The sequence below is a fragment of the Oenanthe melanoleuca genome, chromosome 13, assembly GCF_029582105.1.
Source record: "Oenanthe melanoleuca isolate GR-GAL-2019-014 chromosome 13, OMel1.0, whole genome shotgun sequence".
NCBI lineage: Eukaryota > Metazoa > Chordata > Aves > Passeriformes > Muscicapidae > Oenanthe > Oenanthe melanoleuca.
Genome location: NC_079347.1, coordinates 12969685 through 12988047, shown reverse-complemented (window position 1 = coordinate 12988047; position 18363 = coordinate 12969685). Strand labels below are relative to the sequence as shown.

Genomic DNA, 18363 nt, shown 5'->3' with positions numbered 1-18363 from the left:
ACTCTCCCTCTGCAATACTCCTTGCAGTAAACTCCTCTCTGGGTAACTCCACACCCTGCTCTGCTGTGACTACAGGTGGCTGCAGTGCCAGCTGTGTCCCACTCTCTTTTAAGAGTAGGTGAAAAGCAGGCAGCTCCTGGGCTGGGTATCTGCTGCTACAGGAGTGATGTGGCCATCAAGCCATGCCTGGCATTACCTGTGTGCACAGGGAGAAACCTGTGCTGACCTAGGAGCTGGAGCCATGCTTCTGGAAATGCCAGTGCTCTGACCTGTGGAAATTGGGATGCTGTTTGTTTGATTTAGTGCTTGTCTTGTTTAGGAGCCACAGCTGGCTCTCTGCCCTCGCTGTGCTCACTGCCTTCATCTGATGGCTTTGGACAAATGTCAAAGACACCACAGACTGCTGAGAGTTACTGCTGAAGTGCTAATTAAACAAGCCTCTGGGACATGGCAATTTGCTTGGTAGGAGCACCACACTAGGACTCTTTTTTTCCTTTATTTTTGTTTTCCTCTAAAGTTAGTATTGTGAACTGGATTTTTTTTTTCTTTTTCATGTATTTTGTTTTCAGCTACAAACATTTGGCAGATATGACCCACACTCCCCATATTTCCTAAACTCAAGACAAGACATGCAAGAACCTTTTGTGCCATTAAGATGAGTTTCCACCTTTTTTCATGATTTTCTGGAATAAGGGACAAATAAAATCATAAGGGGAAAAAACCCCAGAGGTAGAGAACTCCTTTAGTTGCCACTCACATCTGTCAGGACTGTAAGTCCTCACACATCCTGTGCCAAGGTGCTGAGGGTCATTAACAGCAGCATGAAGGCACTGTTACATCTTCCCTCTGGGCTGCATGGTGATGACTTTTTGCTGTCATGGAACTGAGTAATGGGCATTAAATCAGCTGGTGCAGAGAGTAGATTGGGCCAAGAACTTAACAAGTAGCACTGCTCCCACCCAAACCATCCTGCTCTGCTTCTGCAGGCTGTAAATCTCTCAGCACTGTTCTGGGCAGAGAGAATTGAGGGTATTTTGGCCAATGCATTAAGCTGGGCTGGACATGGGATAAAAAAATAAATGAATAATATCATGTCTGTATTTGCAGCCCCTTCATCAGATGGTCCCAGCCCAGGTTCAGCCCCAATCACTCATGCATGACCCCCAGATCAGCACCTTTGCATTTTTGGGGCATCCTGATTTCTAGCAGACATGAGCACATGTAAGATTCCTGCCTGCTGTCACTGATCTCTGCTTTCAGGCTTATTAAAAAAAATCTTTACAGCCTTTTTATTTTATTCTTTTAGAAACAAATGTTAATAAACCAACTAAACAAACCCCCAACCCTCTTGTTGGAGGCAGGTTAAAAAAGTGACATTTCAGGTGTGTTTTTCCTCCACCAGCAGAGAGGAAGAATCCATTCCTGGGCTTGCAGGACTTGGCTGGGAATTTGTCTGGTCCTCAACACCACACACCATCACACCATCTTGTGCATAAAAGAAACACATGAGTCTTCCTGGTCTCCAGATGGAGAGACGTCCCTGTGTTTTATTTCAGTCTGCTTCAAAAAGTTAACAAGGGAAAGAATATAAATAAAAATCCCTTTCTGCAGAAGTGGTTAGGGAAGTTGGCAGCAGCCAAGTGAGTGGGACACCACAGTGATGGGCAGGATGTGCCCACGTCATGTCTGAAGCACCTTGTGCACAGGTGCCCAAGGGGAAAGGAGGTGTGAAATGTGGATTGTGGATGTTCCATCAGTGGCAGTGTTCAAAACCAGATCTTGGAGCAACCTGTTCTTGTGGAAGGTGTCCCTTGGAATGAGATGAGCCTAAAGCCTCATCCAACTCAAACCATTCTCTGATGACTGACTCTAGAAACAGCAGCTACATGTTGTGGGAGCCTGTGACTGGCAGAGGGGATGCACTTCTGTAGGTTGGAGGGGAGCTTGCCAGGCTGGGGGAAGTGAGCTCTAGTGAGCAAATGGCAGCACTGGAAGGCCAATGGTAAGATTGATCACTGTTTCCTATAATTTAACCATACTATTGGGGCTTTGGGTTTTTTGGTTTGCTGGTTTTTTGTTGATTTTTTTTTTTTTTTTTGGCCCATGAGAAAATGTGCAAAGCAGTGAGTCAGGTGATGGCTGCTAGTTTCAGATGGGAATCCAATACAGAAAGCCAGTGCTGCTGCTTGCCTTACATAATGCACTTCATTAAGAAATGCAGGATTTACCCCCATGTCTTCTAAGAGAGCAATTACTGGAGAGTGAGGCAGTGAGTGATGAGGGTACATGGCAGATTGGGAAATCCTCGGGTCCTGGGGGGTCAGTGAGGGGTGACAGCTGTAACCTGAGAGACAGGCACAAAGCCTTGTACAGGGAGGGAAAAAGGTGATCTTAGGGAAAAAAATACAAAGGCATTATGGCATGCCCACATCTTTTGTGAATAACCAGGTTATTGCACATACGTCTCCCCAGCCTCTATTCCTGTGTTTCTGTTCATTTTGTTGACCTGCTGTAGGGTCATACAGGGAATTAGCCATTATCTCCTTACAGAATTGAGATCTTGACCTGTTTTACCCATTTTACACAGCATCCAGCACACTACCAGGCACTCTGGCAATTAAGACCTAATCATGGTATAAATCAAGTAAATAAGTACCTGTCAACAGGTCACCAGGACTGCTGTTCTTGGGCAAAGCTGTGTTCATGGAGTTCAAAATGTAGCAAAATGGCCCAAGGCCTTCAAGGCAGAGTGTTTTTCAATAGTCCCTCATGAAGTCTCTTCTGCAGGGGGGACTAACCCAGCCTGCCAGTTCCCATCCCCCACCCATTCTGCAGACAAGCCCATCAAAATATTTTGGTATTTTTGTTGATTTTCTTTAGTGATATGAAAAAAAAGTATTAAATGATAAGAATATGTTTACCATCACAGATTCCAAATAAGGGACTTGTGAGTTTTGCTTCCAGTTTAAAAGTGGATGGTTTCTTAACAGGCACTTCCATGCAGAAAGTGAAAATATTGTGGGAAATACTAAAACAAAACAGCATTTCTATTATACTGCTGTTTAACCTCAGTGATGGAAAGCAAATGCATCTGATCTTGGCATGGAAGTCTTAGTGGCAACCAAGGATTTCTTTTCCCGTGATTCTAGTGTCAGATCATCCTACTGACATATGAGTTTTTAGGATAATGAAAGATCATTAATTCAATTTAGATCAATTACCATGATTAATTAATAATTTACTAACTAGGAATTAAGTGTGAATTGGTGGAGAACCAAAATGATAGTGAAAGAAATTGCCCACAAGGAAATGTAGTTTCTTTTTGACAGAGTTGAAAGGCAAATGTGAGTTGAAGCATTTTTTTGAGCATATATAAAATTTCTCTGTCATTAAAAAAAAAAAAAGAATAACAAATGTGCAGCACTTTAATGTCAGAATTGACTGTCATTGGAACTGTTCACAAGTAGTGTGGACAATCTAAATTATATTTCATTTTCTAAGTATGATATATAACCATAAGGATACTTTAGAAAAACATATCACCAGAACTTGGGCTGGAGAGGGAACAAAGGGAACATCTTTGGAAGGTCCAAGTGGGATTTTTTCAAGAGAATGCTATTCCAATACTTTGCAACAAACAGGAAAAAGTGAGGTCTGTCACACATCTTTCACAGCCTATATATAAACCAGCCTCAAGAATAGTTACCTGAACATATATATACAGTTGTTTTTTTTTAATATTCTTAAAAAAGTAATATTTGCTTGATCTATGACACAATGAATGTCTCTACAGGGAAAACTTAACACAGGCATAATAAAATACTCAAGAAGTCATAAAAGGTAACATGAGAGCAGTGTTTGGCCTTGGTAAAATACATTTAGGATGTCTGCAATGTATGGATACAGCTTTGTTCAAGAAAGGAGCTGTGCATATTTAAAGGTACTTACAAAGCTGGTCTTCTCCTTTCTTTGACATGGTATATCGTTCCTGATGGGGTGAGTACAAAATCATGGGCACCATGCATTGCTAAAGGAAGGCTGTGCCCATCTTTTTCACATGTCTGTGTTGCAGTGATGGAAGAGTCTCTTCTAACTCTTATGGCTCGTAAGTGAAAAAAATGTAGGATTCAGCATATGGGGGCTGAAGGACAATTTCAAGGATTGAATGTTTAATGAATTCATAGGATTCAGCTCCCTTTCTTCGTCTGTTGGAACAGATTTTTATATTCTCTATAGAACTGAAATGGTGTGAAATACCTCAGGTCTACAGCCACGCTAAAAGGCTGCTCTTCTGATAAAGTTCAACATTTGAAGCAAAGATTGCCAGTGTTATTCTGTATTCTTTTTGCTTAAAATCCCTCTGTGTGTGTTGTGGAATGGGTGACTTAAAGCGTCTGTGGAGGGAAATAATTCTGACACCACTACCTATCACTGCACGTGTTCAAGGTCAGCTTTCCACAGGCTCTGGGCAACAAGGTCCTTGACAAACCAAGCTGGGTCTTTCCAGAGGCCAGTGGGTGGCTCCAATGCTACTGATATTTACCTGCAGAGAGGTTTCACCCACTGAAGATCCCATTTTCCAAGCAATGGTTACAGCTGCTTGGATGGCACCACTTCTTGCCTGGCTCTGCTGCCACAGCTGTTTTTGCTCTCCTTACTTCATGGTGATGGATACAGAAAGTTAGAAAAATGCAAACAGAAAAGTTTTTTGTATCTTCCAAGTGTGCAAATAAATGGCTGTATGTTTTTATGGGAACTCGACTGAAATTTCTCAATGCCAGCTGTTGCATTCTAGGATAATTCACTGCTTTTACATTAATGTCTTTGCTCATAACTAAAAGATAATTGACTATAAACAAGTGTACTAAAAACAGAAAGGAAAAAAACACAAAGAAAAATTATTTCCTGGTTGTTCTGAAAAGAAATAGGCAAATTAGGGCTATGACTAGAAAATGAGTGAGTTTTCTATTAAAAATGACCTCTGTTATTTTAACTGTTATTTTATGAAGAACCAAGTGATTCCAGTGCTCCTAAATATTTAATGAGAGAAACCAATGATTTCTAGAAGTGTTGTTGTCTCCTATGGGAATAGACATAACTAATTCTTTGCCTGCAAAGAGTAGATTTTGCATATTGTTCCCAAACTGACCACACTCATGAGCTGTTGAAAGACTAATGCTGCCTTCTCAACAAAATTGTTTACATAAACTCTGACCCCCCGTCAGTATATTTTGGCTTTTTCCCAGGCCTGGATGGGTAATGGCCTGGATATTTCATGGCAAATTTCTCAAAAACAATCACACAAATATGCACTGGAAGAGGGGAGACTCATCCCATTGCCTTCAGTAGGACCAAGAGCAAAATGAAGCGCAGAAGCAAGGGAGCTGACAGTTACTATTTCTGTGATGTCTCCTTCTGAAATCACATCAGTGAATCCTCTCAAAGCCATCCTGCAGGGAAAACTGATCAGTTTTCATTAAATCACTCTCCTAGGTTTCTCTGGGTTGAAAACTGCTCAGCAAACTGATGTTTACTTTGTCTCATCATCCAAAGGGGAATGGATATTCAAAGGTGAATAGTCCTTGCTGCTGCTGTCTCCCTGTGCTGGGGTGGGCTAGTCAGTACAACCAACAGGCAAGGGATGTAGGGAAGAAAACTGATGCTTGGACATAACATAAAAGCTCCTCAGTATGGAAAGTCAAAATCTGTTTTGTTCTACAGAATTATTAGGTTTCGTGGCTTGTATGATATCTCAGTGGAGATATTATTTGCTTCCCAGCATTTTTCTCATAACCACAAATCACACTCATAAATACAAATATCCTTTCAAAACCACCTCCTATTAGCAGAGCATACCTTATATTATAAAACTTGCAAGTAGACCAGTGTTGTACCATGAAGCCTATACAGCGTTTTTTGTCTTTTTGTTTTCCCAGTGTAAAAATATACAATGCTACTGCTCATTTCCTGCAGTGTAAAGGTCCAGCTGGTCCTTGCCTGTTGAAGGCTCCACTGCTGCTGCCCCTTCATACCTCCCCAACCCAGACCACTGTGTTACCCCTCCTTATACCTGAAACCTCACAGCGTAACGTATTTTGCCTCCCATTTATAACGAACAAGGAATCTTTAGCTGGTGTAATGAGATACTGTCCAAATAATCCACTGTCTTTCATAATCCTGTTGTAGCTGCTCCAGGGCCAGTCTTTGGATGGGATAGGGTCCTTTAAATTCTTCAGTACATTCATCCTGCCCGTCGACAGCTCTACACAGAGCACATCTGTTCCCAAGTGCGAAGCAGCGTATATATAGTACTGATTGCCTTCCGTGAAGGAGGGCTGGAATGTCAGGTCCGCTATGTGCATGTTTGTTTTCAGGCCGTACCCGGGCCGGATCTCGCCGCGCGCGGTCAGCGCCTGCACGGTGACGGTGCCGCTGCGGCGGTCGGCGCTGACCAGGTAGCGCCCGTCGGGGGACACGTGCGGCGTGCCGGCCACGCGGCCGTTGGGGCCCACGACGGCGTCGCTGACGCTGTCCAGCAGCAGCTGCGGCGCCGCGCGGCCGCCCCGGCACTGCACCAGGTAGTACCCGCCCAGGTGCGTGTAGGCCATGGCCTGCGGCGCGCAGCCGTAGGCCTGCAGGCTGATGGTCTTGATGCGGGTCACGGTCTCCAGGTCGATCTTGTGAACCCAGTGTTCCGACTGGTTGAAGATGAAGCCAAACCTGAAACAGCAAACGAGACGCTGAAGTCACCTCTGGAGACACCGTGGCGTGCTTGAGAAAAGAATCGGCCACCTTGTATTCTGCTGGTTTTGGAAGCATCTGCAATAATGCTGTCTCTTTTTGTAAGAAATGTCTTTTAGTGCTTCTAAAAGGGGTATGTTTCAGTTCAAATTAGCAACCTCCCGATCCTGGAAATTTGAATATATGCTTAGCTGTTTGATTCTTCCAAGAGCCGTTTATTGGAAAGACAAATTTCTACAGAATTTACAAAAAGGTTTGGGTGTTCAGTAGGCTTAACACAGACCAGGTTTGTACGTAATCTGTCTGAGATTAATATATACTCAAGCATTCAAAATAAAGCATATTGCTGCCAAGTTTAATATATTTACATAATTATATGTAATAAATATAGTTGTGTACAATATAATGCATAACCACTGATTGAAGACCATATCTAATCTCATTTCTTAACTGACAGCGCCAGAGGGAAGCTGTGGTGGTCGTGGTGCCTAGGAACCACTGCAGGAGATGGCAAGCCTGCAGTGCAGAGCACTCTTAAAAACCATCCTGCCAGCCCAGGGAAGGTGGAAAACATTTCTTGAGGAACATAACCAGGGTGTCCTGAAGATAAAGGGTCTTTATTTTCTGTCTCAAGACAGGCAAAAAACAGTGAGCAGAGGATAAATTTTCTGTAAAAGATACATGCTGCAGCACATCTGACCTTTGCTGAAGACAAGAAAAGGTCAAGAATAGCCAAGAAAGGTTTCTGCTTAATTTGACAGGTAGCCCTTGGAAACAGTCTGTTTGTGTTCCACTGGATTCACTGACACTGACTTAAAAAAACTAATTTTGCATCGAGTATCTTTTCATCCATTTAATGCAGACAGAGGGAAATGAAGTGGGTGCTTAGTGTTGTAACTCTTTGTCAAAAGATGTAAAAATGCCTTGTGAAATGTGGAGGACAACTGCTTCTGTGCAGATAATACCTATTTAGTTTGAAACACTATGTTTATTTCTTTATTCTTAAACCATCTGTCAGTGAGACACTCAGCAATGATTTCACTTCTAAAGAATGAGCCAATGTAGTGTGTGATCCCATGAAAATCACTGGGCTAAGCCTTTCATTTCCCCATTATACTCACATCCATTGGAGACTTCACCAAGTATCTGCAGTGGAGAGTTGTAGTGCACTGTGTGTGTGGAAATTGGATATGACACTTGTATTTCTCCTGGATGAATGCATTTTAAATACACTTTAAAAAGTTCTTTCCCTTGCAGCTTTTTTTCCCCCAAGACTTCCTTAATACTTGGCCAAATGGCTTAAGTAGTTAAGAAATGTTTTTTATTATAAACTTCCATTTAAAGAAGTGGGTCAGGATATATTTTATGTGCCCACAGTTGCAGAACAGGCTCAGCCCTTGCATGAAATCTGTGATCTGAAATCTCAAATTAAACCTTGCTCTTAGAGAGTTTTTAATAGACATCAGTCTACCCTTGGAACTAATAAAAATGGATACATTTCTAGATATCCATCTAAAATAAGAGGCAGCTGAAATACATATTCAGGATATTTGCATACAAATATTATTTGGCTCATGGAAGAAATTGCTTAAATGTTCACCTTCCTGGGAAATGCTGGTATTGCCATTTATTGTTTCTGAGTGGAGAATTTAGAACATCATCTCAATGAGTCTCATTAGCCTGCAAGCAATTATTTTTCTGTGCTGAGGGTGAGAGAGAACAGACAAAGATCTGGCCCTGAAAAAATGCAACAGGAAATCAGGGACAGCATTTGCAACTTTGCACATGGAAAAATACAGACAATAATCTATATTTACTATTTCAGATAACTAATCACACTGAAGCAAAAGGACGATTAAATAAACAAAAATGTGTAACTGTTCCACCTTCCTGTCTTTGAATCCAATTCTCACCTTCTCAGCTCGGGCTTTAACATTCAGCAGAGTCATCTGCCTCCTGGCACTACTATTAGTCATAATGAAATTGTGAAAGAAAACTGGAAATATGAAGTAGAGAGAAATTACGAATGACAGCCATGAGGCATGCATCATTATTTTGTGTTTCAGCAGGCAAAATTATTTATTTTGGAACAGATTCAACATATAATCATTTAAGTGTAACCCCTTCTCTCTCAGTGTTTCCTGCAGGAAACCTAAGATGATTGTAAAGAGTTACATTATGTTTTTTGAGTATTTAACTTAGTTAAACTATATAGAGGACTGAAGATGGTTAAATAGTTGTTATATCAAGGAAAGAATAGAATAAATTGCTGTGCAGTTGTCATCAATTTTGATAATGTTAATGGGAGGCCTCCTGTGCCTGCTGGGAAGCAGCCAGTATTACTTCAGGTTATTAGTATGTTAGTTACACAACCTCATTAACCACTACATCACATTAACATTCAAAACTGATGGTTCATGGAGGTTTGTTTTTTTTTTTTTTAATGTGCAGTGCATATAATTTTTCTGCTCCAGGCATAAAACCCATGCAGAGATCCCATACTTGAACAAGTTGGAAACGGGAAAGAACCACATCTTATGCTTCAGGCAAGGTTTACCACTTCAAGAAATATATCCTTGACACAGGTTTCTGCCCAGATCCACAACAGTTTTGTGGCAAGGAAGGTGATTTTTGGGCCATCAAATTCCTGGCACAAGTAAGCCAGGGCAGTGTGCCATAAGCTGCAAGGAAGAATGGCTGACTAAAGAGAGGCTTAAATACCTGTGCATGGTTTAAGGGAAGCCCAGGATTGTTTCTTGCTGTTTTATTGATTAGCTGAATAACTAGCAATTTCCTAAACCATTTCTCCATTTCATGTGTGAACATGGGGATAAATATAGTTAAGATTCATCACAAATTCATTCACTCATTCATTCATTCATTCATTTGTTCATTCATTCATTCCTTCATTCATATCTGTAAAGTCCTTTAAGGTCATGAGAAAGGAGCAGCATGGTGACCATTATTATTCATGAAAATAATTTCTCACCTAACATGATTAATAATAAGATTTGTAGGTGGTATAAAAAAATCATCTACTCCTTCAAAAGGTGTGTGGATAACATGCAGGTCCTCCCCAGCGCTCGCCTCTGGAATTACCTACAATAAACACACACAAGGTTGAGCACAGGATAAGCTCTGAGCAAGGCAGGAATGTAAACACAGATTAGAGACATGCACGGTGCCAAGTGGCTCTTTCCAGGGTGTAGTAGACTCAATTGACTTCAAAACACTGTTTGGTGTACTTGTCTTGAAAAGGTGTGCCAGTGAATAGTATTTGAGGCTTGACATTTGCAAGGTAAGTACATGAATTTCATAAGTTGTTTACATGTTGAGAAAGAGCAGTCAAGCAGGCGCTGAAGCAGTATGACAGCACTAGGACCATAATGATTTATCCCTCACTGTCTAAAATAAACATTTACTTCATGGTCATATTTACTAATCTCACTTAAATGCACAGTGATAATTTACCACCCTGAAGGATCAAACACTAACTCACAGCAGTTAATTATCACTTTGAAGGAGAAAAACTGTTCATCCATCGATACAAAGTCCAGGGAGGAGTGGAGAAGTGCCCTTTGGCTGTCCCCTGGTCCTGTCCTCCAGCACAGCACAGATCTCCATGGACAGGGGAACTCAGCTCCTCCACTGCTCCAGAAAGGAAAAGTGAAAGTTTTCAAAAATCAAAATGTTAAACACTCAAATTGTTAGCTGGGTTTAAGATGACTTTAGTCCATTCATTAGGACCTTCTGCTGCTCTAATCTGCAGCAGACGTTGCTTTGAATTTATAGCTACATAATTCATTAAAGACCTGCTAAATCCCTAAAAGATTTACTTCAGACAGCTGTTCTGCTCATGTCATTTAGATTTCTTCCAATTAGATTGCTTAAGAAGGATGCCCACCCTAGCACAGTGCTTTTAAGAGGCCAGACATTTGCTTCCAACAAGCCAGTAATGGCCAAACAACAGCATCCCATTAGGTGGTTGCACAGGCAGTTTGATATACCCCTGACTTCCAGAGAATGAGTGAAAATTTAGATCAATCTCTGCAGCAGCCTCTTCATTAAAAAAAAGATATTTTATTGCATGTCTGCAACCAAACACTGCAGGTTTTAAGAAGGAACTTTGCCCAGTTAGTCACTGCCCACCTTTAGGGAAAAAAGGTCAGAAAAAAGAAAGGATCTGCTGTTGCTGGTGCTAATCTCACCTCTATGTGTGTAACTGCACATCATAAAGATAACAGAAAGAACTATCTGAGTCCTGGAGCCTTCTAACAAGTTTCCAGCTGTGCAGATGGTGTGTTCTCCTTAATAATGACATGCTTGTGCCATGTCTACTTTAATTACAGAAGCTTCTCACAGCTGGATGGAAGAAATTAAGTCAAAAAGGGTAAAAAGAGCCCATTTTGTCTCCTTATACCCTGTACAGGAAACTCACATCCACAGGTAAAATAACCTGGGTGCTGCTGCCCTGAAAACCTTCATTTATATGCCTCCATTCTGGTTTTGGCATCTTTTCCTGGAATTGTGTGTGATGAGTAGCTGGTCCAGTCTTTATTATTGACAGTCAGCACTGGATGGAGCATGTGGATGGGGATGGCTCATCCCATCTTCATGAGGCAGTATCTCCAGCAGAAGCCTTAGGTAGCCCCATAATTAATGCAGACTCCAACTTGTTGGTTTTTAGGTCAGAAAGCACAGCCCCCCTTCTTCACTGCCTGTTGGGGAATGCTTTAATGTAGACTTATCAGCAAACACTTCTGGCAGAAGGAGTATTCATATGACATCTGTTTCCAGAGAATGGGATGTCTGGATGGATCAAATCACATCCATCAGCTGGTACCAAGTCTGTCATACAACATACAGCAGCAGAAAAATGCACCACTAGGTGACTATTCTCCATGTTCTCTGTACTGTCAACACAAGAGCAGATCTGCCAAGGTGATCCAGAGTGAGTCTAATTTAATTATCCAAACTCATGTGCAGTGCTGTGTCCCAGTGTCACTGTGGGTCTGGTGGTGCTGATGGTGGAGGAGTTCCACAGATATAACTGGCACTCCTGCAGTGGAATCACTAACACCCAAATAACACAATTTGTCCCCAAAGTTTTACTTCTCCTGGTGTTTTTTTTTTTGTTTTTTTTTTTTTTTTTTTTGTTTTGTTTTGTTTTTTTAAAGGGCCCTAGGGAGAGCCCCTTTTTGGATTTTAATGTGGGAGAATCACAGATTCACAGAATTGCTGAAGGACAGAAAAGCCTCCTAAGATCATTGAGTCCAACTATTTCCCCAGCACTGCCAAGCCCACCACTGAACTCTGTCCCCAGGTGCCACATCTACAGGTATTTTCAATCCTTCCAGGGACAGTGACTCCACCATGACCCTTGGCATCCTGTTCTAGGGCTTGAGAAAGTTATCAGTGAAGACTCCTAAACCTAAACCTCCCCTGGCATAACTTTAAGCCATTTCCTCTTGTCCTGTGACTTATTACATGGGAGAAAAGACTGACTTCTATCTGGCTCCAATCTTCCTTCAGGGATTTGTAGAGACTGACTGAGCTCCTTCAGCTGCTCCTCAGCAGACTTGTGCTCCAGACCCTTCCACAGCTCTGCTGCCCTTCTCTGGACACATCCCAGCCCCTCAATGTCTGTCTTGTAGTGAGAGCCCAAAACTGAGCCCAGGATTTGAGGCACTTCACCAGTGCTGCAGAGCACAGCAGTCTTGTCCTGCTCACAGCCAGCTGCCAGCCCTTCTTGTATAACTTTATGGCACTTGGCTCTGTCACCAGTCTTAAAACAAAACAGATCTTGGCACAAAGCAGCCCTGCTGTCAGCCTGTGGCACAGTCATTGCCCAAAAAAAAATTAAACAGCAGGAAAGATATGTGAGGATGGACAGGGGGATGAATAAAATACACTGGATATGGAAATGAAACAGTAGCTTTATATCCAGACCATTAAATGCTGTTAATTACCTGTAAGACACAGCCACCAGTGTGTTAGCAGTGATACTGAGCCCAGGAGCAGCAAAGGCTCCAAAGTGTAAGGACTTACCTGCAGTGTGGGTGATGATTGCCTCATGTCCCCCCAGCTGAGCACCCACACTTGGTCATGGGACTTGTCATAATGTAGCTTGGTTGGTAAAGGGTCCACATCCAAGAACTAAAAAAAACCCAGAGTTATTTACACAGTGACCCAAATGCACATGACAAATACTACATGAGTTCACTGTAGGCATTCTCACACATCACTGTTATGTTTGCTGTGCAGCTTTGACTTCAAATCAAGTGGGGGATCAGCAGCCGTTGAAAAAATTGGCTGTTTGGGGCCATTTTCACTTCATCTTATGCTGTTACTTATAGCCAGTAGATCAAGGGCCAATTTCTGTCTGAATTGTATCCACACCAGCTCCAGGCTGCTTATAACCCAGATCAGGCAGCTAAGCCAGGAATTCACCCCAGTGTTACTTCACCAGACTCACTGTAAGCTTGGCTGCAGATGCAGCACTGAGACTGTGATCTCCAACCCACAGAGGAGTTTATTCCTGCCAGTGAGGTTACAGAACAGGGAACCCCATGTCATCCCACTGGAGAAAGCAACAGCTCTTTAGTGACCAGCAGATCCACTGGGCAAAATCTGATTTTTTTGTCCTATATCAAATCTTTTGCCATCAGTAATAATGTGATCATTTGTAAGTACCTGTATTGCTTTTTGAGTCTCGATATCAATTATCATTACTCTGTTCTGCTTTGGCTGTGTCACATAAATGTACTTGTCTCTGACATTGACTGCTGAAGCCCAGAGGCAGGACTGAGTGTCTTCACCTTCCACTCTAGGACAGATCTCCTCCTGAGGGGTTAAAAAATGAAAAGGTTTAATTTTACAAGTTCAGGGCCTGGAGCACCAAGAAGCTTAGCCTTGTAAACTGCAGGAAAAAAATCCCTGAGGATTCTATTAGGATGATATTTCTCCCCTTTCTTTCCTGGAAAACATGAAATATTTAATTTATCAGGTACCACACTTCAGCCTGGCTCTATGCAATGACATTAAACAACTGGACCTCTTGCAAACTTACATTGAATTTAAATAACCACAGAGCCTATGGATCGATCTTCTGAATCACACTGTGGTTCATCAAGACTTGCAGTGCTGTCAGCATTTATTAGCAAAAGAAATATCACACTGTGCTTTGAAAAAACAGTGATTTACATTAATTGAATTACTGCTTTATATTTTTCATAAAGTCTTCATTTTCTGCAGAGGAGAGTATGCTCTAAAACACCTGTGCTCAAGGAAACAAGCAAAACAAGCAGGATTACATGGAAGCTTCCCCTGTTCAAAAGGAACCATATTCTGCTGCTTTGGGCCAAATTCTGTCCACAGCTGCTGATGACATATTTTGTCTCTGATCCTCCACTCACTGAGTCCTGTGCAGAACTGGTACAGCTACCCTGAGTTTGAAGAGTCACCTTTGGTCTCACCAACAACTCTCTGTATGTTTGCTACTCCTCATCGCTCTTCCTTCTGCCAAGATGCTTTATTTGAAAGAGCATTTGTGTGGGACCAGGCTGTGGGGAGGAAATGGGGTAAAATGAGATTGAACACATGTAAATTTCAGTGAGCACAACTGTTGATTTTAGATCATATATTGGGTAATATTAAATAATGGCCCAACCTACCAAAGGGAAATATGATGGGAGCTGAATAGAATAGAATAGAATAGAATAGAATAGAATAGAATAGAATAGAATAGAATAGAATAGAATAGAATAGAATAGAATAGAATAGAATAGAAATAGAATAGAAATAGAATAGAATATCCTGAGTTGGAAGGGACCTACACCAGGTGTAACAATTATGGATAGGAAGCTGTAGCCTCTAAGCAGCACAGCTCTGCTGGCTGAGTGTCTTGGTGCAGATCACGAGTAAGGGTTGAAGATACAAGAGTCAATAACTTGGCTGCATTTTTCTTTCTGTTCCTCCAGCCAGGCTGGAAATCTGTGCTACAAGCCAGAAGATGATACAAAACTCAGACTTGGGCTTCCAGCAGCCATTCATGCAGTCAGGCACCTGCCAGCCTCCACACTGCCCTCCTCATCCTCAGCTCTCACAGCACAGCATCCATCCAAGCCAAGGGGAGCAGGGAAAGTCACCAGGCTTTCTGCTACAGGGCTCAGCTGCTGCTGCTCCACCTGCTTTTGTGTTATCTAATAGCAAATGAAACAACCTTTTTTTGTAGATCCACTCCTAAAGTTGGGCTGGTGTCACTGTGTGGCAAACACTCAAGGTAGTAAAAGGGAAAAAGGAGAAAAAAAGTCAGTCCTCCCTAGACCAAGGGAAGGATCCTTTGAGATCTGTAGGAATCCCTCAGAGGCATCTCTGAAGAGCACACCAGTGTTCTGAAATTATTTCCTGAAGTGCCCTCTCTGTTTTGTTCTTTTCAATCTGTTTCTGCAGGACCATTTCTTCAGTATTTACAGTTCTTCAGAAAAGAAACACAGTATTTCTGTCTTTATAAAGCTTAGGTGTGGCTTAATACTGTTAAGTCCATGGTAATGACTAGCCTTGGGGTGAGCATCAGCCTGGACTTCTTCTAAGGTATATTAAAATCTATTGGAAAAAACCTATCAGTATCAACCACAAATCTATTGAGATTTAGAAAATAATACAGACTCATAAGATGGTCTTGACCTATAGCAGCAGAGCTTGACCCAACCTTCAGGGCTCAGGACAGTGATTCTCTCCTTTGATTCCCCTCCAAAATGGAAATTAAGGCTGAGCCCTTTTTATTTTTCAGAAGAGCCACATTCTTTAACCCCATTTTCAACTTCCCTTTTTAAAAATTAGAAAGTGAGTAAAGGAGTGACTAAAAAACCATTTCTGGATGTATTTCAGCATGTGTGGTTTTTTTAGGACTGACAGTTTCATGAGGATATGCCTGATGAATGTTCCTGTGCATGAGCACATCACACAGGTCACTGAGAGCACTGACCTCACAGAGCCTCCAGGCACGTCTTATCCCACTGGCCATGTTGAGCTCCACTGCCTACAAGCCAGTGCTTGACATTCCTGATGCCTGAAAAAACTTTCCTTGTGATTTCCTAAAGCAAGGGTCAGGTAAATTCAGTGCTGGCAGAAAAGTGCCAACAGCAAACATGGACAGTCTCTCTCTCAGTGGCAGAAGATGCAGAGGAACTCCATGGCACAACCATTTTCTGGGCACTCTTATTTGCCTCCCTGCTGTGGTTTAGCATGGCAAACCACTTCCAAAGGGCAGAAAGTGGCCCAGATTAGCTCACTTCTTTGTCTATGGAGCCATCAGTAAAAGAAGCACCAGTGAATGATGTGTGCATGTCTCTGCTATTGACTTTTGTACCTTTCCTAAAGCTCAGTTACAAATTTGGGCCATGGATAAGTAAACAGATCAAAAGGACAAATGAAAATCTTTGCTAATGTGATAACTAGCCAAATTCTCTGCAGTGTGTCAGTAAATCCTTCATGTCAGCCTTAGAACTTACATGGATCCCCTGATTTTCAAGAGAAGATGCTACACCTCAGGGATGCTGCATGAAGCCCACCAACCTCCAATATTCCTGTGGCAAACAGGTCCTTTAGCAATAACAACCTTTGAAGAGATTAAGAGAAAGTTTCCCAGCTGCCAGCTGTAGCTGCTGGGTTTAGACTTACATAACTTGTGAAAATCCTCTCTTCAGGCCTGATGTGTCTCCGGATTTCACATTCGTTTGGCTGAAGGATTGTGATCCCATCATCAGAAAAGATATAGAACATATTCCCAACACTCAGGCCTTAAAGGGGGATAAAAAAGAAGGAGTTGGATTTTTTTTAATGTCTTCATAGCTGTTAGGACTTTTTTAAAGAACTTGTCCTTCTCTCCTGACAAACAAAATCTGCCTTGCATAAAAGTTGGTCATTTGGATGCAGTTGGAGCATTCACAAAATCAAATTTCATGTGACAACAAGGGCTTCAAGGAGTGAAGAGGTACAAACACATTCAAAAATGCATTGCCTTGGTGGCAGTGGTTGTACCCAAATAAATGTGACTGGGTTTTGTAAATAGGTACCAAAGCAGGATTTGATCCCAAGATGCCTCTCTGTTGCACTGCTACCCCCCTCAGATTATGAATTTGTTTTCTTCTTATGATTTCATAAAAAACAGCTTGACAATTTGAGAACTGAAAGAAAAGCTTTAGTTAAAATTAAAGTAAAGGTCATACTGTTACAGGCAACTTGACCACTGGTAACTGTGATGTTAAATGGAAGTGTTTAGTATCTGTACCATGAATGAAATAAACAGATTTCTCTATTTTCTTAAACTATCTAAAAGAACTAACTACAGCCACCAAAATAAATACATTTTTGAAATCTTGCAAACTGTAATTCACAAATGTGGAGTAGTTCAGCATTGCATTAGCACTCATTTGTCCAATCAGAACATTCCAGGAGATTTGGAAAACTGGCTGATTGTCATTGCTTTGCCATTAGGAGATTGTGTTTTATCACTTCTGTCATGCTACATGGAATTGCATTGACAAGAAATGTTCAGGATCCTTTCAAACACTCTAGTTTCAAAGATCCAATCATTCCATTTTTCACACCACCACCAGTAAGTGTTTGCAATGACCACTGTCACCCCTAGCAGTATTGATAGTTTTTCTTTATCTGCCAACAATATGGTGATGCTGTAATTTGTATCTTCTAATTAATTCAGTTTTTCCCATGGAAAAATAAAGTCCCCATGCTATGGCTCAGTGTTCAGTGTTAAAAATTCCCTTTGCTGATCCTGTGGAGGCAGCTCTAAACACTGCTCACAGAGACAGAGTTTCTCACATTTCATGGATAATTTGGACAAATACATTTTTGGAAAATTTTGTAAAACACATTGTATTTAGTAAGGCTAGAAGGGTTTTTTTTTGTTGCTAAGCCCCTTTCTTCTGATGCCAAATAAGTAGCTTCAGAATAGAATGTCTCAGCATGTGGTGTTTGCTGTACTGATGTGGTTCAAGTTGTGTCTGAACCACAGCACAGAAATCCCCCAGTCAGGGCATCAGGTGGGTACAAGAGTTGGGATCCTCACATGTGATTCCACAGAGCAGGATCATGCATGTAGGAAAACTAAAAAAGCTCCATTGAGAGTTATTTCATGGACTAAAGGTTATTTTTTTCCCAAGTATATTGGTAAAACATTTCATTCAGGCATTTGAACCAAAACCTGCGCTCCCAGCATCCACACAACTCCCACCTGCTTCAGTGGGATTTGATGAACACACCAGAGGGCAGAATCTGACCCTGGCCTGGAATGAGTGCTGATATTTCATGGGTAAAGGATTTTAATCCTAAGGAGTGAAAACAGGCAGGCAATCAATTATGACTACTGTGAAGATGCTTATTATTATTTTCATGCACAAGAGTGGTGTGATTTTGTCTTATGATCTTTTCACAATGAGAGTGTATTTAAGAAGTAACACCTTAATTACCCACAAAAATACTTTGATTAAAAATTTTACAACAGGTTTAGAGTCAGAGACTTGGCAAGTTCTACTACTTATTTTACAGTAAAATGTGTTCAAGTTTTTCTGCAGACTGATTAACATATACTACAAATTCCTG

The 18363-nt window shown here is 41.5% G+C and overlaps 1 protein-coding gene across 2 annotated transcripts in view; it reads right to left on the bottom strand.

Moving 5' to 3' along the window:
- Positions 1-3467: 3467 nt before the first annotated feature.
- FSTL4 (follistatin like 4) overlaps positions 3468-18363 on the bottom strand; it is a 192253-nt gene continuing 177357 nt past the window's right edge. For both annotated transcript variants that reach the window (XM_056502543.1, XM_056502544.1), the window contains 5 exons: positions 16423-16541; positions 13435-13584; positions 12790-12897; positions 9731-9840; positions 3468-6720 (listed from right to left, as the gene is read on the bottom strand). In XM_056502543.1, the coding sequence (XP_056358518.1) occupies positions 6027-6720; positions 9731-9840; positions 12790-12897; positions 13435-13584; positions 16423-16541 (1181 nt within the window). In that variant the 3' untranslated portion in view covers positions 3468-6026. The remainder of the gene's footprint in view (positions 6721-9730; positions 9841-12789; positions 12898-13434; positions 13585-16422; positions 16542-18363) is intronic.